The sequence below is a fragment of the Channa argus genome, chromosome 7 (assembly GCF_033026475.1).
Source record: "Channa argus isolate prfri chromosome 7, Channa argus male v1.0, whole genome shotgun sequence".
Lineage (NCBI taxonomy): Eukaryota > Metazoa > Chordata > Actinopteri > Anabantiformes > Channidae > Channa > Channa argus.
This window is the reverse complement of record NC_090203.1, coordinates 1267258-1291903: the sequence shown is the minus strand read 5'-3', so window position 1 is coordinate 1291903 and position 24646 is coordinate 1267258. Positions and strand designations below refer to the sequence as shown.

General features: G+C 41.9%; 3 protein-coding genes across 5 annotated transcripts; all 3 read left to right on the top strand.

The window, feature by feature from the left end:
* Nucleotides 1–5330: 5330 nt before the first annotated feature.
* LOC137130996 (histidine N-acetyltransferase-like) lies at nucleotides 5331–8592 on the top strand. 2 transcript variants are annotated; one of them, XM_067511749.1, is made up of 5 exons: nucleotides 5331–5628; nucleotides 5928–6047; nucleotides 6170–6394; nucleotides 6715–7293; nucleotides 8468–8592. In XM_067511749.1, exons 1-4 carry the CDS (start codon nucleotides 5572–5574, stop codon nucleotides 7270–7272), a joined length of 960 nt encoding a protein of 319 aa, XP_067367850.1. In that variant the 5' UTR covers nucleotides 5331–5571; the 3' UTR covers nucleotides 7273–7293; nucleotides 8468–8592. The 2 variants fall into 2 exon arrangements, with proteins under 2 accessions (XP_067367850.1, XP_067367849.1); XM_067511748.1 differs by lacking the exon at nucleotides 8468–8592 and having other exon boundaries at nucleotides 5333–5628; nucleotides 6715–8389.
* On the top strand, nucleotides 8581–11689 carry LOC137130995 (histidine N-acetyltransferase-like). The gene is made up of 4 exons (XM_067511746.1): nucleotides 8581–8719; nucleotides 9255–9374; nucleotides 9519–9743; nucleotides 10280–11689. The coding sequence occupies exons 1-4, from the start codon at nucleotides 8654–8656 to the stop codon at nucleotides 10835–10837; spliced, it is 969 nt and encodes a 322-aa protein (XP_067367847.1). The 5' UTR covers nucleotides 8581–8653; the 3' UTR covers nucleotides 10838–11689.
* A 5774-nt stretch (nucleotides 11690–17463) lies between these two features.
* LOC137130994 (zinc transporter ZIP1-like) lies at nucleotides 17464–23916 on the top strand. Of its 2 annotated transcripts, none has more exons than XM_067511745.1 (4): nucleotides 17464–17591; nucleotides 19002–19321; nucleotides 19572–19702; nucleotides 21849–23916. In XM_067511745.1, exons 2-4 carry the CDS (start codon nucleotides 19120–19122, stop codon nucleotides 22539–22541), a joined length of 1026 nt encoding a protein of 341 aa, XP_067367846.1. In that variant the 5' UTR covers nucleotides 17464–17591; nucleotides 19002–19119; the 3' UTR covers nucleotides 22542–23916. The 2 variants fall into 2 exon arrangements, with proteins under 2 accessions (XP_067367846.1, XP_067367845.1); XM_067511744.1 differs by having other exon boundaries at nucleotides 17471–17909.
* The last annotated feature ends 730 nt before the right edge of the window (nucleotides 23917–24646 follow it).

Below are 24646 nucleotides of genomic sequence, written 5' to 3'. Positions count from 1 at the left end.
CACTAAAAAATTAAAGATGATCAGTTATGACACACTGTGGGAAACTTCATGAAATTTCATGTTTTCTTATTTCAGAAGAAAAGATGTTTGGTAACATATGGTGCAGATAAATGAGCTGACGTCTTTTTACTTCCCTTTATTATGTTTTACTAATTAGTGGTTTGTCATATTTAATGAAACCAGATAAGACAAATAAAAGCAAAAACCAACAGTTTACTTATAGGAGACAAGAGAAGGAAACAGGAGAGGACGAGCTTTTAGTTGAGTTTTCGAATGGCTCGACGGCGGCAGAGACGTTGGCATGAAACATCCTCGTAGTCTGGGCGGATTTTGATGATCTGCTTGTCTGTGCCTCTAATGAAGTGGAACAAATTCCAGAACATTCCAGCAATGGTGCCGTGCTGCAAGGAGCAAAACAAGTCAGGTTTAGGACGGTGTTTCTGATGCGGGTCACACACGGGGACTGACACTGACACCAGTTTATGTTTGGTGTCGTTTTAAATTCAAATTCATACACATACATGACAAGTAGTGAAATCCTTGGTTCGACTGTCCATATAGATTCCAAAGTAACTCCAAAGAAAAGAAATACAAGAACGCAACAGGTTCAATAAAGTAAGAAAAATACAATGATATTTATATTATAGTGTATATGATGTCAATTATATAATATGTAATATATTTATAATACAAGATTACACTATAATATAACACAACATATATATTATATACACCCTTTTATACATTAAAAAAAAGACCATAAAATGAAGGAGCAGAGGTACAAGGATGTGAAAAACTACAATCCAGCCAAAAGTACATGTTTAAATAAATTATTATTGATTATAAAATAATAAAGTAGTAAGTGCTCATTTAGCATGTGACCACATTTCTACATTTTCATGTAGAAATGCAAAAATACCAAAAAGGTTATAGCCCAGAATGAGGTGACCGATCCTCATTCTGTCCACACTAGGACAGTTCTGTCCTATTTCCACTTTGTATACGAGCCGACAGCAATAACAACGTCCCTTCGATCACACAGTTTATAATAATGAAAGGACATTTGTCACGTGAAAGTCTGATCGGGATGATGAAAGCAGTTAAATATGTAACCTTGGTGAGTGGATTAAACATAATGAACACGTCACATACCTGCACTGATAGTTTCTTTCCGTAGCGCACAACTGTAACCAGGTGTTCACAGTTGTTGGTAAAGACGTTGTATCTCTTACAGTTTTTCCTCATGTCTCTGATTCGTCCAAGTATTGTTCCGTGGTCTCCTGCGGTGAAACCTTCGGCTCCATCGAGGAAATTGTCTTTAAAGTTCGGCCCTTCCTCGCTGAGTTTCCCGAAAACACATCCAGATACAGGCCTGAACGGACCTGCCACGATTGTGAGAAGACAACGTTTTAGTTGTTTAGTTGTTTTAGTTTATTTTCTTATTTGTTGTCACCTGCTCTTTGGTTAAAATAAGAGATTTATTTTAGAAAACAGCTCACAGTCTGCGGTGTGTCTATGTTAAACTGATGGTCTAACTCTGTCAAAATGAGCATTGATCTAAAGAAATGGGCGTGAAAGTTCAGCATTTGAGCTTTTCTCTCATTGCATTTACATATTAACACCTTTGGTACCAGATCAGATTCTGTTTTCCAGATTGGGATCGTTAGTGGGTAAAAAAGTGAAAACCGTAGGTCGTAGGACAAAAGCAGCCATTTTCAATCTGACAAAAAAAAAAGAGAACGACAATCAATCAAGAGTGGAAACTGGTGAACTGAGCGTAACTGTCACGGCTGAGTCTGGTCCGTGTTGCCATGGTGATCAGCACCGTCTCTCCTCCACTCCTGCGCCTCACTCAGCGCACCTGTGGGCCCCATTCACCTGCGCCGCTGTCGGACCTAAGTTCTCTGAACTGGGATTATCTCTCGAGTTATCTGCTGGGTTTTCTGCTTTTTGTCTTTATCTTGTTTTTGAATTTTTTTCCGAAGACGCCTGTTTTTCTCCTGGCAGTAAGTGACTTTTTCTACCATTTTCTATAAACCGAAAACTCTATGGATTATTTGTTAGAGGGTTGAGATTCTGTGTTTTCTCCCCGGAGCATTTTAGCTACTGTTCGTTACTTGTTCCAGGTGTTTCAGCCGTTGTTAGTTGTCCGTCCTTCTGGGTTCCTGCTGGTATTAACACCGCTCACTCTGCTTCTACGCCTCCCATTGACTAGTCAGTAACCTGTCACCCTCAGAAATATTCCGTCTTCTATCCTTCCCCAGATCGCCCTGCCCTTCCCCGTCCACCTCCAGTAAATGCTAATTCACTTTTTAAATAAGTATTTTATTACAGTGAATAATCTCTTATTCGTGCACATCCCTACATCACCAGCAGAAATAAGATGGAAACCCATCTGAACATTTCAACCCCCCCCCAAAAAAAGAACAAACAAAACCGGAGGTAAGGCTGCTTTAAAAGCCTGTTAGTGTGACTAAATATTAGCTTCTACTTTCATCATAAAACATGCTCTAAAAGCCTGTTCCTATACTTTAGCTTCCTAAATTTGGGGTGATTGGATACATAAAGGCTGTTGTATGATTCATGCATCACCGTCATATTAAAGGTCTTAGTTTCACTAAACTCTTTGAGGCAGACTTGAAATTCCAAGAATAAATCTTCAGCCTGATTCCCACTGAACTTACCTGTGCGGTGAAAGATGTCCTGATCAGGAGCTTTGCCCTCGATAGATTCATCACCAACGTAAATAGCGTAGTGCTTGAAAAGCGCCGATTTACAGGAACATTTCTTTTCATGTTGGAAAGCGACTATGTCTCCAAACTGGTACTGTGGAGGGAGGAAAGCAAGCAGTGACTTTACATGACAACACAGCTGCTGCTCTTCACTTGTTACCACGGGGACAGTTTATCATTCACTCTGTCTGGAGTCAGTCAGTTCATCCCCTCATCATTTGTCTGTGTATTCTACTGTGGGTGGGTAGTTGTAACACCAGGAAAGTGGTAAATACAGAAAATGATACATTTTTCTAATAAAAAAAACGTACTTTCCCTTCAATTGCATTTATTCTGATCACCAGTGGCAGAAATAAAGAGACAAAGATCAGGTTCTTCATGTTTCCAGAGTTAAAACAGATGATGACAGATGATGACACTTGTTTTACAGGTGAGGGTGTTGGTCACACCAAGGATTTCTACAAAAACAGAGAGAAGAGGGTGTCACACAACTTCGGATTTAGTGTGTCGTCCATGTCCTAAAAACAAAAGACAAAAGACATAAAAGCGGCACTGAGTGACAATGAGCAACCGCAAAATGTGGGATGTCCAGCTAAAAACTGCTCCGTTTAAGTGTGGGACTGTAGCTGGTCCTCAGAGGCCGGTCTTACCTCGGCTGTACACAGGAGGAGAAGTCCCACGGTGGATGGCCACATGTGCAGATTTTGAAATCCATGTCGACTTACATACACTCGTTAGAGGTTGTGTATCCAGGAAACGGAGCTCACGGGTTCTACGTCAAAGCTCAGGCTCAACATTTTCATTCTATGTTTGGTCAAAAGTGAAGTTTTCTCCAATTAGAAAACATCTCTAAGATGCTGTGTCATTGCCTTCTTATATGAAGCTCTTCCTGTGTGTGTGTCTGTGGTGTATGTATGTATAGGTGTTAAACACAGGACACAAATTTGCCATTTCATTCTTACATTACAAAGTATCACAATTTCTCAACTTCCTCTTCTCAACAACAAAAGTTAAACATTGCAACCCAAAAAGCTCAAAGAAATTCTCATCTAATGCTCCAGTGAAAGGAAGGAAACTCTGGGAGCAGTGGAAACCAGCTGGAAAACAGAGCTTACGGGGAAACGCGTTGAGGAAAGTGGAGGCTGAAATTCCACCTCTGTCAGCCTGGTGCCTGTCAAACACGTTCCCTCATTTTGGGTTCTGATGGTAACACTCGGTCCAAAGCTGTGTGTGCACACAGAGTTTAGAGAGAAAGACGTGGAACTGGCTCGTTGTGATGGGGTTCGATGAGTCAACATGTCAGAAATCTTTCTGTAACCTTCCCTTTGTAGAAACATCTGGAGGAGGATCAGTGGAAACAGGAGGCACCACAGCTCAATTTTGAGTGTTTTGGCAAAGGCCATGAAAACTTATGTACATGTGATTATTTTGTTTTTCACACAAACTTCTCTCACTTTGTCTCCAGCCCATCCAATAAAACTGGTCTCACTACATGTGATGTGATGTCTCATCAGTTTGTGTGAAGCTGCTGGACCCCCACCACTGCCCAATCTGATGTCAGGAAAGATGTGAGATGTTCTAATCAAATGTCCCGTCTCTGCTCTTCAAACCTCTGACTGAACGATATATTAGAAATCACAGTGGTGAGTTCATGTACAGTTTTCCGTCTGGCCACTCGGCCATAAAGCCCAGATCAGTGAAGGACTGCAGTGACGGTGGTCCTTCTGGAACTTCTGGAGCTTCCTGGTCAGCTCTCCTACTAAGGCCCTTCTCCCCCAGTTGTTCAGTTAGGCTGGGCAACCTGCTTTTGGAAGAGTCCTGGTTGGGCCAAACGTTTTCTATTTGCGTACCTGCTCTAGGAACCTGCAGTACAACAGATTTTTTGTGGCCCTTCCCCAGATCCCCTGATAATCGTCTCTGACCTCTGCAGGCAGTTCCTTTGACCAATCAATTTAATTTACCACAGGTGGACTCCAGTCAAAGTGGGGAAATGTCTCATCAACAATCAAGAGAAATGGGAGGCACTTGTGATACATTTCAAGTGTTGCTCCAAAGGGTCTGAATAAAGACATTTGTAAGATTCTGCTTTCAGTGTAGAGTCATGAATTTAAACTGCAACATAATAAAGGGCGTCTGAAAACTTTCTGAATTCACTGTTTGTCTGAAAATCTTGACGTCTTCATTCCATCCAGAAAAAGCACGTTTTTTCCAGCACATGTCACCAAGCATGTGGTCTTCAAACTAATTCAGTTCAGTAAAGACACATCACAAGAAAGTTTCAAACAGCCTCACTCTGATTGAACTCAGACGTTTGCAGCCAGTTGAAAACTCCCAGGTGTATTATAGGTGTGGTTAACAATCAGCTGTCTTTGTGAAACCATGTTTATGTATTGAAAGACATGTTTAAATCACAATATTAGAAACATCAGTAAACACTATTAAATTGCTCTTTTTATTTTTTATTTTATTTTAATAAAAAACAAAGTAGGAATTTTCATACTGAGTCCTCTCTGTGTTACCAGTAGAGGTAGAATCTGGATTATTTTTGAAAGATTATTAACTTCTTGTGTTTTAAACACGCAACAAAATGGATGCTGGACATTTTTAAACACTGCTGCTTAGCCGTGGATCTTGAACGCAGCCCACAGTTTTCTTTCCTTCTTTCTTTTTTTCCTTTGGGCTGAAAAGTGCAGTTTTCTGAGCTGGCATTTCCTGCATAGCGAGAAACATAAAATCGCTGCTTAAAGAAAACTGTGGCAACTTTGTAAAGCACAAACAAGTTGGAGTTGTAGAGGCTAAAGGATCTGATCTGAAACTGAATCACAGCAGCTGGTTCTGGATGTCTGCAGACGGGAATGTGGAGTACAGCTTTGCACAGGAGCAGGACTTTCAGCAGGTCTCAACTTTTCCTCTTTATTGTCAAGACTTTGAATGCAAACCATAAACCTTCATCTGACCGCTCACGTGTGTCGACCATAGATCTTAAAACATGGCAACATACCTGCAGATGAGTTGAGCTAAAATACATCTTTATAATCTTGACTTTATTCTGTAAAGTTCATTGAGATTACTGCTGTGAATTAGTGCTATATAAATAAAGTTTAATTGAATTGAGAGTCTGAAATGTCCTAGATTTCCACTGCGCACAGTTGAGATCGTCCAGTGTTGACACCTGTCACTGTTTTTATGACCTAGGTGCTGAGCATCTGCAGCAGTGATGCCTTTGATGGGTTGGACTATATGGCTGCTACCTTCCACCGCTGGCTTCAGGAGCCTGGACGACATGTCTTCATCGCTAGGATAAAAGACAGAGTGGTAAGGACTGAAAAAGAAGCCACAAAAAAGTTCTTAAATGTGCATGTACATACTGTAGGTGTTGGACTTTAACAAGAAACTTCCAGCACACAAAGTAAACTCACCTATGTGCACACCTGTAGGTGGCGCTGGAGTCTGCGCTGCTGGTGGACGGTGGACAGACAGCTGTGTTTCAGGGCCTCAGGGTGACACCTGACATGAGAGGACTCGGCATTGCCAGGGCCCTCAAGAAGCATGTGACTGACTACATTCGCTGCCACTACCCACAAGTCTCTGTTGTCAGGTGGAGTCGAGGAGATCGGCCTTCACTACAAACACTGGCTGAGTCCAGGCTTGTAGCTAAAGAGGTGCGTCATGCTTTGGAGATAACTGTCCAAATTGAGACAAGACACATCACAGTGCGGCACAAAGAATACTTGTGTATTAAAGCAGTTTGAACCAGCTGTAACCACACCGGAGCCATTAGCTGCTAAAGAGCCAGATGTGGTGGAGAATAGCTAAAAAAGCTAAAAGAGAAAATACTGGATGACTCTGAATTAAAATGTTGCTTCATATCTATGGGATGTTTGACTAAGCATCTGCTGATAATGTGTAGTCAATGTTGTCGTTTCCACTGCCACCATGTATCTCATTCAGCTCTCGATGTCCCCTGTGTCCTCCTGTCCAGGCCATCTTGTCTCTGTGCTGCGAGGCTGCTGACCTCCCCCCCTTTGTTGCAGAACTTAGAACCCGACTTCCGCGTCATGCAAACTCCTGTCCCCACAGTCCAGTAATTCTTAACCAGCATCAGGTGAAGACCTTGATCCTGACTGAGCATGTGGTTTCCAACCTGCTCCCCAACAAAACCATCATCAATGACTGGGAGCCCCTGAAGCCTATGGAGGCCAACCTGGAGGTGCTGCGCCGCAGGGGATTGACATGGATTGTAGATCGGGAGTCGGAGCCCTCTGCCGTCAGCCTGTGCACCACACCGTACGCCGTCCCCTACCGCCACGACGCCCTGCACTTCAATATCAACATCTTTGGACGCAGTCTGGCTTCAGTCTGTGCTGTGTTTGTGGCTCAGCTTGAGGCTCTGCTGCCAAGTCTCCGTGGATTCCTGATCTTCCACACCTATGTGCACCCTGAGGTTTGGCCAGAGTTACACCAGTTCTGCCAGAGCAACACGAATGTCTCCTTTTTTAAGGACTACTGGGAGGAGACAGTACTGGAGATGGACGTCTGAATTGTACGAGCATCGCTGCTGGTACACGTCAGCTATACGAGCATGTTTTCGCTCTATGTGATGCTTCTTTCTTCAGCAGATTCTGTCGTTTAAACCAAATGTAACCAGCAGGTATCGCTGTTTAGACTCCAGTAAAATATTTGACGAAGAAACATTGTTAAAACTAAGTAATCTTAGTCTTAAGGTGTCAAGTTCCATAACTATGAACCTTTATCTGCAAACGATGACTGAGCCAAAGTAGCTCTGCACCTTCAAACTCTACTGTCCCCACGTCCTCTGGTCTTCACACCTTCATTGCTATGTTTTTGTATTAGCTGACAAACCTGACAAACCTAACAAACTCTGCTTTTGAAAAAACTGCAAATGTTTTTGTTTCTGATCCATCACCTTTAAAGTTAGTTTGCATTACGACAGAATTGCAGATGATTGAAAGTTTGGCCCCAGACGATCACACACTAAGACTGTGATACTGATTGATCCCCTGTGATCAATCACTGGTGATCAGTTCACAGAGCAGCTGGTTAGTTTCCTGACTCACTCTGACATCACGCATACGTAAGCAACAATAACCTCGTTTTGTTTTTTGAATTTGATAAATGCCATTAATTTTGATTGTTTTGCATTTATGTAGTTTCATATCAAATCAGATCATTTACAGTATAAGCAGCATTAAACTGATTTAATGACAGTGAGAATTTTAATCCGTTTCCCCTTAAAAATCAATTAAGGAGGAGACATCATTAATCTTTCTTATGGATCAGACCTCATAGGAGTATTTGTGCGACAGCTTCACTTTTCATGGACAGTGACTGCAGCTTTTTGTCACTGCCTCCTGCTCTTGTTTGCTTTCCAGTGGATGTTCAGTTCATCTGTGACGAGCTAGATAATAAAAACAACCAGAGATCAGTGACAAAAAGTATCTTCATTTTGACAATAAGCAAAAGTTGTATATGTTGGCAACTATACCATAAAAATAATAATCATTTAATCAACAATGGGAGTAATTAAACCGTCCGAACAACTGCTGAAGTGAGTTTTTACATACAGCCAGTACTTTGTAAAACGTTTCCAGGCAGAGGTCAAAAGTCATGTTTGTGTTTGTCACACATAAAGATTAAACGCTTTAATGCACTCACTTGTTTTTAATCTTGAACACAGCCCGACCGGCCCACACTGCTTTGTAATTTAATTTCAGACCTGGAGTCTCCTCCTCAATCAGAAATGAAGATGATGAGTCACAGGATCAGGAGGCAAAAGACATAGTGGGCAGGTGGAGAGCACAGAGGATCCAAAGATCTTTTCCTGGATGATCGCACACAGCAGCTCTGAGTGTAAAACCGGAATCAGTTCCCTAGGTTTAGTCTAAAAGCAGTGGATCTGGATGTCTTCAGCCGGGGAAGCCTGGGATGTGGAGTACAGCTTTGCACAGGAGCAGGACTTCCAGCAGGTCTCAACTTTGCTATTTTTATAATATTAAATAGTATATATGAATTCCAGCCATGAATTCTACTTTCACAAGATTATAATTTCTCAATTTTTAGGGTAAAACTGTCAGAAAGGAGATAATTGTACTATGGGTTTATTATTGAGGTCAAAGTTTGTGGTACAGTTGTGCCGGAGAAGACATCTTATGAGGCGCCGCTGTTTTGGCCACCGTATTTAAAATGAAGGAGGCAGCCAAAACATTAGAACCATTTCTTCTTACTTTGTTCTACTTTTTCAGTAGGTACCTTTGATGTACTTTAAGCTCTTCTACAGTAACTTCTCCATCAGTGTATGAGACCCAAAAACACCCGATGGAAACTTTAAAGTCACTGAGCTACGAACACTTTCAATGCTACTGGAAACTGTAGCTTAGCTTTTTTTGTGTTTCTGTAAACTATAATCACTAAAAGCCAGTTTTTTTGGGGGGGGGGGGTGGGTTTAATGTTGCACAAATGTAGCTCTGCTTCATGTGGAGCTGCTGTGTTTTTCTAATGCAGGTCGTAAACCTCTGCGACAAGGACGACTACTACGGGATGGACTATATGGCTGCTACCTTCCACCGCTGGCTGCAGGAGCCAGGACGCCTCATGTTCATTGCTAAGATGAAAGACAGAGTGGTGAGGACTGAGGCTAAAGCTCTTTGCATGTGCGCCTACCATCCAATAGATTCTACTTCGTACATTTCCTTCATGTTGTGTCAAACATTAGAGCGTGAACAGAAGAACATTCAAACACTAAAGTACCTGTGTGTGCACCTATAGGTGGCGCTGGAGTCCACGCTGCTGGTAGATGGCGGTCACACCGTTTTGATTCAGGGTCTCAGGGTGACACCTGAACTGAGAGGCTGCGGCATTTCCCGCGCCCTCCAACAGTATGCAATGAACTACATCCGGCAACACTTTCCTGACGTCTGTACTGTCCGGCAGAGCAGGGGAGATCACCTTTCAGCGCAAGTACTCGCCAAGTACAGAGTCATAGCTAAAGAGGTGTGTCACTCTTTGTATTGTAGGGGATCAGCTCCCGTTTTAGGACAGAAACTTGGTCCCGACAAGGTCAAGCATTGCATTAGAGCATAAAGACTATTGCTGGTATAAGAACTGAGTTACACTGAGGACTGAACCCTGTGCAGCTTTCCTGTAACCAAAGAAATGTGACTGTATGTTTAGCTTTGAGTTAAATCACACATTTTTGTCATAAATATTTAACAAAGCTGACTGTTTATTCTACTAAATGCTGCTAATATCCATGCTCCCAACTTTTCTTCTCTGTCACTGCCATGTTTGTTACATTTGGTTGTTGGTAGAACAGTGTGAAATCAGGTCATCTTGTGTCGGTGTTAATAATTGACTGTCAGTAATCATTCACCAGTGGTGCACTGACGTTTGCTAAAAATAAGCAACCAAAAGTCAAAAAACTCTTCAAATCCGTGCTCCATAGTTACAGTGTTAAACAGAACCTCCACAGGGTCCCTTCAACCGATTTAGAACTTAACTCCTGATGTTGGTTGTCTCTGCCCCTGCAGGCCGTCCTGTCTCTTGGCTGTGAAGTGATTGACCTGGGCCCCTTCATTGCTGAGCTTCAATCCAGACTCCCCCTCCAGACCCCCTCCTCACCCTGTTGTCCAGTTACACTTAACCAGCAGCAGGTAGAGACACTGATCCTGACCAACCATGTGGTTTCCAACCTGCTGCCGGGCAAAACCATCATCAGCAACTGGGAGCCTCTGAAGCCCATGAAGGCCAACATGGAGGTCCTGAGCCGCAGGAGGTTGACATGGATTGCAGACAATGAGTCTGAGCCCAATGCGCTCAGCCTGTGCACCCCATCGTACTCTGTCCCCTACCGTCAAGACGCCATACGCATCACCATCAACATCTTTGGCCGCAGTTTGGCTTCAGTCTGTGCTGTGTTTGTGGCTCAGCTTAAAGCTATGTTGCCAAGTCTCCGAGGTTACCTGATCATTGGTGTCTTTGTGGACCCAATGGTTTGGCCAGGGTTACAACAGTTCTGCCACAACAACGCTAATGTCTGTTTTTTCAGGGACTACTATCAGTCCACCATGCTGGAGACAGACTTGTGAAATAGTTGTGAAAACTTCCACCCTAAAAATAATTGGTGTTTTGATATTTTGGCTTTTGTGATATGTTTTCCAAGGATCCTTTGCAGGTTCAAGGGTCTAATGGTGTCAGACTGTTTGAGATTGTTGCAAGAATTTCTTTGGCTCATCAATAAGAGCCAGGGCTAGTGTTCAAGTCAGGTCTTCCTGAGTTGTGAGGATTCTGGGTGTAAGAGTTACGCTGGGTTTTAAAGCTAGTCTTTGTGTCACTGGTTCTTTCAGATGAGCAACTGTCTCAGTAGAATTCAGTTGGTCATTTCAAGGTCCTCCACAAAGCACCTATTGTGGAGGACCTAGACATCAGGGATCAGGGATTAGGAATCCTCAATAGTTTTGAACAGTTGCCTCAAATTCCTGAAAGAGTTCATCATGATATTTGTTTCATGGGTTTTAATGGTTCTTAAGATATTTTAAGGGGCACTTGATGTATTTTAAGGGTGGCCTGATTTTCTTAAAGGGGCCTCAGTTGTTAAGTGGGTCTTTGCAGAACCCCAGAACTCCACTTGTTATTAAGTTTAACATTTACCTGATGATATTTCAGAGGCGTTTAGTGGAGGTTTCTGAGTGACTTTTCTGAGTTTCTCTCTTTCCAGGAGCCCTTAAAGGGGTTACCTGGGGTTTAGAGCTTTTCTGATAGACCACATGTTATAACTAAAACTATCAGATCAGATGTTCCTTTTGGAGGTTGTAGGTTTTTTAAATATTTTCATGTGACCTTTGGTAGTTTTCAAGATTTCACACACCTGTTAATCATCCTTTCCTTGGTAATGTGCAAAGAATTTTCCTGTTAATTAAAATAAAGCATAGTCCACTCAGTGGGAAGTTCCTTTTCCTTTCCAGTTTGTGATCCAGACGTTGCTACACAGCTCTAAACACTGCTGAGCAGTTCTGGCTTAGTGCCAGTTCAAATAAACAATGGCTGTTTCCAAAAAATTCAGCTGTACAGTTAGTTAGAACACATTGACCACGTTGTAGTTAAATTGATTTTCAGTCTCTTGACTGTGGATGTGTTTGAATTGTTACACAATTCTGTCATTGCATCATCAGTGATATTTCAATTTCAAGTAACTGTCTCTGCCTCACATAAGCTTAACATTATTAAAGGACCTTTATCCAGAGACTCTCAGCAATCGAAAATCTGCAAAGTCAGCGACAGAAGACACAGACGGACTTTCTAATTTATGTTTGCGTGACCTCTTGTTGCTTTTATAGATTTTCACAAGTTCTGAACCATAAAACTCAGACAGAAATATGTAGAGATCACGCACATGATCAGATACATTTACAATTTGGACTGATGTCACTAAAGTCGAATGTTTTGCACAGTCCTTGCAACTTAGCGAAACAATCTCAGCCTGGTTTTTTAACGTGGAGTTTTTTCTGCAGACTATGACAAAATGACAGTGAAGTCACAGTATTTACACATAGTCCTCCACTGCAGTCCACAGACCTGTCACAGTTTGTGGGTAATGAGTGATGAAAAGGTCACGGTGACCCTTCCAGGATTTGTGTTTAGCTGCAGGGTCGACAGCTGAACCATCCTGCATCCTGCAGTTCAGTAAATGAGTAGAACAAGACGAGACTAACAAGTGACTGGAGGATGAAAATAAAAAGCACAGTGTTACACACAGTATGTAGTACTCACTATACTTAAGTAAAAGTATTCATTATGCACAGCGGTCGATGTATATTATGTTGTTGTGTTGTACTTATCCGGATCTGGGTCCAGCCAGATCAACAGTGAGGAAAAAGTCCAGCTGGTAGCATGAGAACAGTCTATTCACCTTTTTATATTGTGTGTAGAGCATTTTGTAAACGGAAAAGTGCCACATAACATTAATATATACTGGACATATTATAAAATGACATTGTGACGTGTTTCTTTGGATCCTCGAGAAGAGGATTAAAGCAGCAGTTATTGCAGTTATTGCTAGTCAACAATGAGCAATTTTGACCCGTCTGCCTCACGGTGGATGAGATTAGGGTTTTTATATTTGAGCCCTTTAAGAAGTGTCACAGTTTGAACCTCTTGACACATTAACTGTAGCCAGTGAAAAACCAGAACCATCTGAATCAGTGCAGTTATTTTCAGTCTTCTCTCTGGATACAGATAAAGAAGAAACAGTGGGTGAAGCAGAGGAGGAGGATTCACAGTGTTTAGAGACAATTCACCAAAGTCTGTTTGACCTTTAGCTCTGAAGGATCTGATGCAGCAGCTCAGTGTGTAAAACCACAATCTGATCAGTGGGTTTCGTTTTAGAGCAGTAGGTTCTGGACGTCTGCAGGAAGACTGGAATGTGGGGTACAGCTTTACACAGGAGCAGAACTTCCAGCAGGTTTGAACTTTGCATTTAACTACACTGTAAAAATAAATATAAAACGCTATTAAATTTAAGACTCTCTTGATTTAACAATATTCTAGTTTATTGCTGAGTCTGAGAAGTGTTGCTGAAGAGTGTTTTGGATTTTATATACAACAGAGTTTGTTAGAGGCTGTAGCTCCGTTGGTAAAGGCGGTTGTCCACAGACCACAGGGTCAGTGGTCCGTCCCCGGTCCCAGCTTCATGTCGAAGTGTCTCTGGGCAAGACACCGAACCCCACACAGCCCATTCCCCTCCCTAATTGTGCAGTGCCGGTCAAAGCCCGGTAGAAATTGGGGTGGGGGGGGGGCATCTGTCGTAAAAACTGTGCTAAATCTACATGTGGACAATGATCCGCTGTGGTGACCCTGAACTCACAGGAGAAGCTGAAAGGACAAAAAAACAAAGAAAAAAATACTTCAAAGTTCTACATCAAGTTCTGTTGAAATATTGGGCTTTTTGGCTGAGTTCTTTAAACATTACATTCAGCCTATGCATCCAAATGGTTACCAGTATATTAGGTTCACCAGGCTCAATTTAAGTCAGTATAATAAATTCATTCATAAATAAATTCATTTCATGCTCAAACAGGGGTGGCACACACACAACATAATCTTATCTTACAAAGATGACTACAGTGGTTAAACTACATGGCTACTACCTTCCACCGCTGGCTGCAGGAGCCTGAACGCCTCGTCTTCATCGCAAAGATGAAAGACAGAGTGTTGACGACAGAGGACGTCACCATATTAAAATGCATGAACATGTACCACGGGATATTTTCTATTTCCAAATGTAAATTGTGAAAGCGGCTCCCGGATTCTTTGGATGGACAAAAAACATTTTCATATCAGAGTTAATAATTGACACTGAGAATAACCAAACATAAGTCTAAGAACTCTTCAAACCACTGCTTCGTAGCACTACAGTACTACTAAACAGAACCTCCACAGGGTCCCTTCAACCGAGTCAGAACTGGTCCCGTTGACTGTGTCTCTCCTTGCAGGCCGTCCTGTCTCTGGGCTGTGTGGCAAACGACCTCGGGCCCTTCATCACCGAGCTTCAGTCCAGACTCCCCCCCTCCAGACCCTCTCCGCCCGCTGTTGTCCAGTTACACTGAACCACCAGCAGGTGAGACTCTAATTCTGACCGACTATGTGGTTTCCAACCTCCTGCCGGGCAAAACCATCATCACTGACCGGGAGTCTTTCAAGCCCATGAAGGCCAACATGGAGGTGCTGCTTCATAGGGGGTTGATGTGGATTTCAGACCATTAATTTCGGACTGTGAATTTGACCCCAAGCTCTGCTTCCAAGTCTCCACGGTTACCTTATCTTCCTCATCTTTGTGGATCGCATGGTTTGGCCAGGGCTACGCCAGTTTTGCCACATCAATGCCAAGGTGTCTTTTTTCAAAGACTATAAGGAGGAAACTATACTGGAAGCAGATGCTTGAATGATCTCAACAATGCTGCTTTTATATTTCGTGGAAATTTGGGGGTTTCTGAAGCACTAGCCTGAGTTAATAGGTTCCAGGTTCCACATGTCTTCTCCTCATGGGTTCTGTGGGGGTCCAGGTTTGGAAATGTTTCTTCTTCTGGACTTTAGTGCGTCTGTGAATGATTGTTTTCCTCTTTAATGTTTAAAGACTCGATCCTGTAAATGAAAACACAGCAGAAGTTGTCTGTTTATGACAAAACTCAACCATGATGATCAGGTACAAAAAGTTAAACCAAATCCAACCATGAACTTGTTTTTTCTTCTGCCAGTGGAAGGTTTATAGTCTTTTAAGTTTTCTTTTTTCAAAGGTTGAGTTTATGGTCTGATTATATTGACACTATCAGCATGTGGAGTTTCTCATCCAGCATGACAAAGACATTACAGTACAGCTCTGAACACTGTAATGTCTGTGCTTTAGCAGCATTTTGAACAAAAAAAGAATCAGAAATTCAATTGTACACTTAGCAATGAGCTCATTGATATTCATTTGATTTTCAGTCTCTTGATTGCGGATGTTTGAATATTTTGCACAACTGTCTGTGCATTAAATAAGTCAGACCCCATTAAAGGACCCATGCAAAGGCTGTGGGACTTAGGGTCTTTAGGTGTGGATGAATATTCATCCTAAGAAAGTTTGCTACAGTTATATCACATAGACGCACAGAAACAGAACCTTGTGGTGACATGCATGTCTGTCCCGCTGCTCCTCCTATCCTCCCCAAAGGCTCCAGCCTTCCCCGTAATGATTATGTGAGTTTGTTTGAAGGTTTGTGCTGAAAGTGGTCTTCAGGCTTTTCTTCAGGACTTCCCCAGTAGCAGAGAACAGCTTGATTACACATGTTAACATCACCTTTAAATGTAATTTGTGACATATGATTGAGTCCGTCTTATTAAAATATTATGTGTTGACCTATTGATTTCACCTGAGGGACATAACTATTTCCTCCACAAGCCTCTGGTTTCTCAGAAAAAGGATGAAAAATCCCACCATGCCTCTGAAGAGTAAGCAAATCCCTTCTGATTACTGCCCCCTTCTGATACAGATCAGAAATAACAAGTAAGACTCTCCCAGCTGCAAACATACTTGAGATTTCAGTGATCAAATGGGATTATGAAACAGAGAACAAGTAAGAAAACAATAATTAACACATTATGAGTTTAAAAAAATATTTAATATTTAATAATCCACCACACATGCGTAAAAATCTCTGTTAAGGGACGACATCAGTGCTGCACAGACGCACTCAGTATTTATGTTTGTGTTGACTTTGACCTGCGCTCATGGACACCAGCTTAGATTTTCACTGACCCTTAAAAGATAACAAGACACACAGAGATAAAAATCAGCTACATCGGCAGATGCGGTCGCAGCTGATTTCAGGATCTGTGATGGTTGTGTCGTGTCACTAATGTCACCTGTGTTGTAGCCAAACGTTATCAAAGAAATATTTAAAATTAATCCTTTTGGGACTAATTTTGCTAAAATTACTAATTTTACTACTAATTTTACTTTTATTACTTACTTACTTTTTTACTTACTTAATTTTAATTTTACTTACTAATTTTACTAAAATTAGTCCCAAATCTGAACATCTAATAAACTGAGGGTTTATAACTGTGACTGTGATTAACAAGTGATGCAACGGGACATTCACGTTGGCTTTTTCCTGGATTCATGTTTAGCTGCAGGGTCAACTGCTGAACCATCCTCTTCCCAGCTTCAGCTTCATGAAGTGACTTCAACCAGACCGGAAAAACAAGCAGCAGCACCATCAAAATAAAAGCATGGAAAGGCCCACTGTACATAATAAAGTGTTAATCACATGCTGAATTGATGGTCATGTTTAAATTTGAATTTTTTATTTATTTATACATTTATTTTTCTGTTATATTTTCAAAACTTATTAATGTACCTTAAACTTAAACTTATTAATGAACCTTTGTGTTTTATGTTCATTTGAAACTTCACCTTCATTTGAGTTATTATTTGAGTCATTTGAACCCCTACATATTATTTTTCTAAATTGCACTATTTTATTTTTTAATCTGCACATGTATAGAAACATATTTATCAATGTATATCTATATTCACTTATTTATTATTACACTATATCAACACTTATATGTAATCTATTCAAAGCTGTATAAAGTGTATTCATACTGCTGTTTATCAGCAAATAAATGTATTCAAGTAATGTTCCTAAGTACAGTTATGAGGCACTTGTGCATCAGAGGAATATTTGAATTGCATGAATTACATAATTAATTAAGAAACACTGATGTATTACTGTAGATGACCGATCCACCAATCCCCAGTTGTCGGTTCGATCCCCAACTCCTCTGGTCAGACGTTCAGTGTCTGAAATGTCCAATATGTAACAGAATAATGTACAGAATAATACATTTTTATGTATTTATAAAGATAGTGTTTTTTCTCAGCTTTATTTGAGACTTGGTGATTTGTCCTTGTGCTGAATATTTTACAGCAGGTAACAACCACCGCCTTGTCACTCAGGCAGGAGGACTGCCCCCCCCTCACTCGCCTGGGGGGGCAATCCTACCACCTCTTGTCTTCATCATATTGGTTTAATTGTTTATTCTTTAATTAACTTTCAAAGAAATGACCGAAATCATTCTCATTAATATTGAGGAGGGAACCTCTCTTTTATTGTGAAAAACGGAAACGCGGTGTGTGCTCGCGTTGTACGTGCCGCGGCTCCGCGTGACATCAGCTGATGGGAACTGACTCACCACTTCCCGACAGCATGTAGTCGCGCTGTGTTGCCTGAACAGCAAGACCCCCCCCCCTGAAGTGGACTCGACAGGACTCCGTCTGTGCCGAGGACGAAGTGGGATCAGGTAGGACGGAAGTTTTGTCCCCGAGGACACGGAGACGTTCAAAGACGTCTCAAGTTTGAGCGAAGTTTCCACGTCGGTGGAGTTTTTCTGCGGTCGCCAGACACTGATCCGAGATCCCGAATCTGTTGTTTGCTGGTGGAAAATCCCGTTGAATCCTGTCAGAAGTAATTTAAAACTTCAGACTGTACTACAACTACAGAAACTACACGCACTGAAACTGATACTTGGGTGAAGTAGCGCGCAGTAGAAATACACAAGTGAAAGTCCTGCATTGGAAACTTTCGAAGTTACTTTATAGAAATACTTCCATCCAAACATGTAAGTTGAAGTAGGCGTGATGCTCATTGTACTTCAAATGTGTATTCTTTTGTTTTGGTGGGTTGTAGTTTTTATATATATTTTTATATATTAGAATACAACTAGAAACTGTAGAACGTATGTACACAGTATTAAAAACATTGACAAGCATTTGGTGTGTTTTGTGTAATATTGTGCAGATATTTCCTGTATTTTCCGGTTATGTCTTAATAGAGAGATCTAGGAATAAATACCGATTCTGAATGTGGCCTAAGATTTCCGCACAGTACTGTACCTGTAGTAGAGTACTTTCTTCAGCCTCTGCCTGTAACTGAACATGTTTTTGGAGGTATTAATATTTTTCATGTTTACATACTTTGTACTAAAGGACATTATGTTTTAAATTGTATTTTTTTTTTCTCAGACTTTATCCTGCTGTTATCAAAGTACATGTACAAACCTAAGATGTACTTTATTTCATGTTTGGATTTTCAGATGAAAAAGTTACCATTTATTTATTCACACATGTTCTCTCTGAGATGTCCGACTCATCCCTTACATCTGGGGCCGTACTGAGATAGTTTTGGGGAATTTACAATTCCAATTATTCCAAAACACCAAGCGACTGAGCTGGTCCTTCAGTCGCTTGGTGCCCAAAATGGAGGTCCGTTTAAGGACGTCGAGGGGAGTCCTACAGTATGTCTTACTATATCTAGAAGGCTGAGCGAACAACTACGATATGTACAGAGCAGCGTGAGACGCACGTTCAGCAAATGGCCGATCTTAATGTGATCAGCCAACATCCCAACATTACAACTAACAATGTCCAACACGTATAAACGACGACGGGAAAAACCCACAAGCACAATTCACATTTATTTCAAGAAGCAGCTACAACTGAAGATGCTCCAAACGTTTTTTGAGCTTAGCACCTAAAGCTGAACTGACAGCTTTAGCTGTTGGTGAAGATGGACTCTGATTATGATCCATCTTCTGTGCGTGAACATCTGGGCAGATGTTCAGATTTGAATCCAGCCACAGATCAGAGGTCAGATCAGTTCTGGGAGTCTCTGCCTGTGTGGTACTGTACTGTATTTTCTCTCTGTCCCACAGACTCTCTCCGTCCGTGTCAGTCCATGGCAGTCAGTGTTTGAGACCTCGTCCCCCCTCGTCCCCCCTGCCGTCTGACACCGAAGTGACGCAGAGGAGGCGCAGAGAAACCAGATTAAACATGTCTGATGAGGGCAGACTTTCCGCTTCTGTGCGCTTGTCTCCGGGGAGGGAGCTGCTGAACCCGCAGCTCAACCCAGCTGACGTCCCCGCCCTGGAGATCAAACTGGGAGCGCTGGCAGTCCTGCTGTCCATCACACTGGTGTTCGGTTTAGCTCCGCTGTGCATCGTCCGGGGAATGGGACGCTGCAGCACGGACTCAGGTTAGAGACCAGAAGCAATGGGGGCACAAGTCTGAGTGTCCGTTCTCATAGGAACCAAAAGTAGAATTAATGTCACTGCGCACAACAAAAGATACAAATACTTTGTGAAGCAACTGGACATAATATACGACTGAATTTGCAAGTTAAATTCCTTTATATTTGGAGCAAATGTTGCTTCTGTCTCCAGGGTTTGAACTGCGACACCATTTCTACCTTTGATCCAACTTGAGCCTCGTTGTTGATGTTGCAGATTTGCGGCGCAGGCTGCTGAGTTTGATCAGCTGTTTCGCTGGAGGAGTTTTCTTGGCCACCTGCCTGTTGGACCTGCTGCCTGATTACCTGCAGGGCATCAACGAGGCCTTCAGCAACGCGGGGATCATGGTAGGCTCATCTTTGTGCTGCTTTTCATCTGTTTGCAGTGTTGTTTCATCATGTGTCCTTTTGGGGCAGCACGGTGGTGGAGCGGTTAGCGCTGCCGCCTCACAGATAAAAGGTTGTCGTATGGAGTTTGCATGTTCTTCCCTGACTGCTGGGATAGATTCCAGCCCCCCCATGACCCTAAACTGGATAGGTGGTCACAGATAATGGCTGGATAGATGTATCTGTTTGGGATTGTTTTGTGTCTCTAGTCTTTTTCTGGTAATTTCTCAACATGTTAGAGAATTGCTGAACATGTGAGCAGAAACATGCCTGTCCCATCATCAGTCATCATCAAAAAGACTCTTTTCTCTTAGTTTGGCATTTTGAACTCTTTATAATTCATCGTCAGGTCTCTGTGGGCATCTGTGACAAAGCTTATGGCAATCCATCAAACCATTGTTTGGACCAAAGCGGTGGACTGAGCCTGTAATGTGGAGCTTGAACAGTTTGAGAAAGATTTTCAGATGGAAGGCAGCTGAAGGTCAAAGCCAAAAAAGACGCTGCTGGGAAACCGTGTGTGTGTGTGAAAGGAGGCGGGTATTTAACAAGAATCACTCTCCTCCTGCACAAAACCAACAGTTGAACAAACCTCCAGCTGGTTTATTGCTTTGACGAGTTAAATTTACAGATAAAGATTACAGTAACTGTGTGTGTGTGTGTGTGTGTGTGTGTGTGTGTGTGTGTGTGTGGGGTGGGGTGGGGGGGGGGGGGGCTTCTTCCCACAATTCCTGCCTTTCAACACACTGGTACTTTGTCTTTTTTGCTGCTTCCTGGCACTCGCTTTTCTGGAAATGCACAGTCACGTCAACCTGCATTAAAGAGTAAACAGGAGCTTCTCATTTATCTAGGAGACATGAGTGGCTGCAGTTTAGGAAACAGAGCGTGTTGTCTGCTAAATGCAGGGTCGACGGAGCGAACGCCGGCTTCTCTGGTCCATATGCCAAAGTGTAAAGTGTCCTTGGGTAAAACAATGGACCCCAAGTCGCTCCTGTGTGTGTGTGTGTGTGTGTGTGTGTGTGTGTGTTTTAGATAAAACCCAAATCACAGAAGCTAAACATAATTAAGCAGTGAATATACCAACTATTTTTCAGACTCCTTTAACTCCTGGTGTTGGTTTTGCAGCGTGTTTTCTGTCAGGCTCAGACCAAACCGTTCATACTAACCTCGCTAATTGTATTTCATGTCCTGTGAACACAAATTAAACTGACTCTGTTGTTGCCTGTTTTTTTTCCTTATCTTTAAACTGAATCTTCTCGTCAGCACTTTGCCATCCTGTGTTGGCTGATATAGAGACAGCATCTTAACAGATCCAACAAGTGAGAATTTTACAAAACAACAGTTTACTATATTTCTAAAATCATGCATAGGAGCCATAATTCAGGCTCAAACTGAGAAATTTTTATACATTGTGGAAAAAAAAAAGGTTCTTCATCTGTAGTACTGTAAAGGTTTTTGAATGCAGCTCTTCATGTAGCAGTATTTGTGTTATGTGCTGCTGATGCTTTCACATCTTACAGAACTGTACTGTAATACTTTATATGGGTTGTAACCTCTCTACATTTAAGTCTCTGCTCAAAACCTTCCTCTTTAATAAAGCATATAGTTAGTTATACTTATGCTGCCCCCCCCAATGCACTGAGCTCCTTTCCTCCTCTTGACCCTCTCTCCTCTCCTCTCATCCCGCAATTGTCACCACTGTATGTCATTAACTCTGTGTGTTTTCTCCCATAGTCGCCTTCTCTGTCCCCCTCTCTCTGTCCCTTTCTGCAGGTGTCCCCGGCGTGTCTTCCAGCATGCAGCTACTGGTCCTACCAACCTGCCCAATGTTTTATTGTTGCTTTTGTTGCTCTTTTCTTTTCTCTCTTCACTTTCCACTCGACCCAACCGGTTCTGCTGGAGGTTTCTTCCCTTAAAGGGAGTTTTTCCTCTCCAGTGTTGCCTGGGGCTTGTTCAAGGGGGAATTGTTGGATTCTCTCTATACATCTTTATAGTCTTGACTTTATTCTGTAAAGTGCCTTGAGATGACTTTGTTGGGAATTGGCGCAATATAAATAAAGTTGAATTGAATTTAACCTGTATAAACTCTTTTCTTCTGCTCTCCTTGCAGCTCCAGTTCCCTCTGCCTGAGTTCATTGTATCCATGGGCTTCTTCCTGGTCCTGGTCCTGGAGCAGATCATCCTGGCCTTTAAGGACCAATCATCCTTAAACTTCGAGGAGCGGCGGGCTCTGCTGGTCGACTCCAGCGTCCAGGCAAACGACAGGAGCGGTCGTCGTCACTCCCATCACAGTCATCATGGACCAGTGGAGTCTGATGGTGGCCATTACCACATGGACTTCAGCTCTCAGTCCGCCCTGCGTGCCTTCATCCTGGTCTTCTCGCTGTCTTTGCACTCTGTGTTTGAGGGTTTGGCGGTAGGTCTGCAGGAGGAGGGGAAAGATGTACTGGAAATCTGCCTGGCGCTAATGATCCACAAGAGCATCATCTCCTTTAGCCTGGCTTTCAAGTTGTGTCAGGGACGGCTCCGGCGGTCTGTGGTGGCTGGTTGCCTGCTGCTGTTTGCCATAATGTCTCCCCTGGGAATCGGACTGGGCATCGGCCTAACGGAGACCAAAGCGTCTCCGCAGCACCGGCTGGCTCGCTGCACGCTGGAGGGGCTGGCAACAGGAACCTTCATCTATATCACCTTCATGGAGATCCTCCCGCATGAGCTCGGCTCCCCTAGAAACCGAATGCCCAAAATGGCCATGCTGCTGATGGGCTTCGCTGTGGTCACCGCCGTGCTCTTCATCAAACTGTAATAGTGGCAACACAGATATTTGGCAGGAAAGTTTGTCTGTCAAACTGTGAATTCACACATTATTAAGGTGAACAAGGTTCGTTCATAACAGTCCGCTGAGAACTTTCGAACATCACCCACCTGAAAAAAGGTTGGGATAAGGGATCTGACAATTTTCCAACACCATTTCCAGAAAACTTGGGGTGTGTGTAAAAAGTTAAGTAAAAGCGAATTCGGTGATTTGCAAATCATTTAAAACCTTTTTTTTTTTTTTTTTTTTAACTAGCACAAAGAAAACACATCATCAGGTGAGGTTTGGTACTATGTGACAATTTGTGTGTTGACAACATTGTTTGTATGTGTAAAATTGGATTTTTAGGGATTTGATCATCTGCCATTCATAATAACATTAAAACATTTGGAGAACCCAGAGAAATTTCTCCACACAGAGGGACGAGGACGAAAACCAATTCTCAAAGGATGTGATCTTGGGTCCTGAGGGGCCATTGCATTAAAAACAAAGACACTTCTGTCTCCACTGCATGGACAAAACCGGTGTCAGTGAACACAGTTCGTATCTGCGTCAACTAATGTAAGTTAAATCTCAACCATGCAAAGCAACAACCATATATAAACAAGATCTAGGAATGCTGCCATCGAGTCTGAGCCCAAGCTCATTCAAACTGGACTGAGGTTAGGTGGAAATTGTCTCAGCAAAGCTGGATGCAGACAGTAATTATGCATAACTATTACTTATTTTTCTCTTATTCTTGTACATTGTTCTTACAGTCCTCTGCAAACATCAGAAAATAGATTTTTGTGTCCTCGAATCTCTCAAGTACAACCTTTGACCAAACCAACCTTTCAACAGACATCTGACAGGATTTGAGATTATATATTAAAAAAAAATCAAAAAGTTAATCGAAGAGTTTGTAGAAAGCGATGTTTGATCTTTCAGTATTAGAAAATACTTGCGTCTTATTGATCACGACAAACTTCCCATTTTCCTCCTCGTACTCCCAAGTTTGATAAGAAGTATTTTGTTTCGATGAGGTCCTGCAGAGAAACGCTGGGTTGAACAAAAGCAATAGTGGACTTTTAAATGAATTTCATGAGCTGAAAAAGTGCAGAAAATGGGGTGTTGGTGTAATATCAGTAATAGGTTTCAGAAAATGTCAAACAGAAATGTATAAGAAATGTATTTTTATAATGAAATCTCCAAAATCTGTGTTCTAGCGTTTTAATCATTTTGTGTATTAAATGGGTCATTGTTTTATATTTTTTTCCGGTCACACCTTAACTGACATTCAAATTTTGTTGATTATAGAAGTTTTGTCATGTTATCAAACAGAATTCTGAAAAATAAAAAAAATCTGTATAACTGTGTACCACAAATATTTCACTAATATTTGTATTATTTGTCTTATGGAAAATTTGTCTCGGGTTTTGCACCTCAGGGCCGCATAAACAAAGGTTTATTTTAGTTTAGCTACTGATGAAAACCTGGAAACCTGTGTTGTTAAGGTCAAGATTTAAAATTAACATTTAATGAGGGTTGTCATATTTTAAAAAATGCTTCATATTTTAATAAGAGAATCAATATTTCCCACCCAAGTTAAAGTACAAGAGGACCTAATTTTTATCAGGGGCTGCTCTTCAAGATCCTGGACTGCTCCTAGAGCCAGAGGTTCAAATCCAGAGTGAGGCTGTGGCTTTAATAATGAGTTTTAAGTTACAGAGCTCAGACTGAAGAGACCACAGAGGGACACAGATCAACCACAAATGATGATAACAAAAAAGCAAAATGGCCACTAACACATACTGAGCAAACATGTGGATGCAACATAACCACAAAGTGATGCAAAACACTTTTAATCCTGCGATAATATTACACAGAAGTGAGGAGTAGACGCATTTACACACCGGCCTTAAAATATATAATAATAAAGATAAACTGTACATTTTGGGGGTTTTCTTTCAGAAAGTACTTATATATATAGATTCACAACCTTTTTGAAAGAAAGAAACGTTTTTTAATAAGCTAAACTGAGCTTTAATTAACCTTTTACTTCTCTGCTGCTGTTACTCACTGCCCTCATATCGCCATAAACCAGCCCACGCATGTTC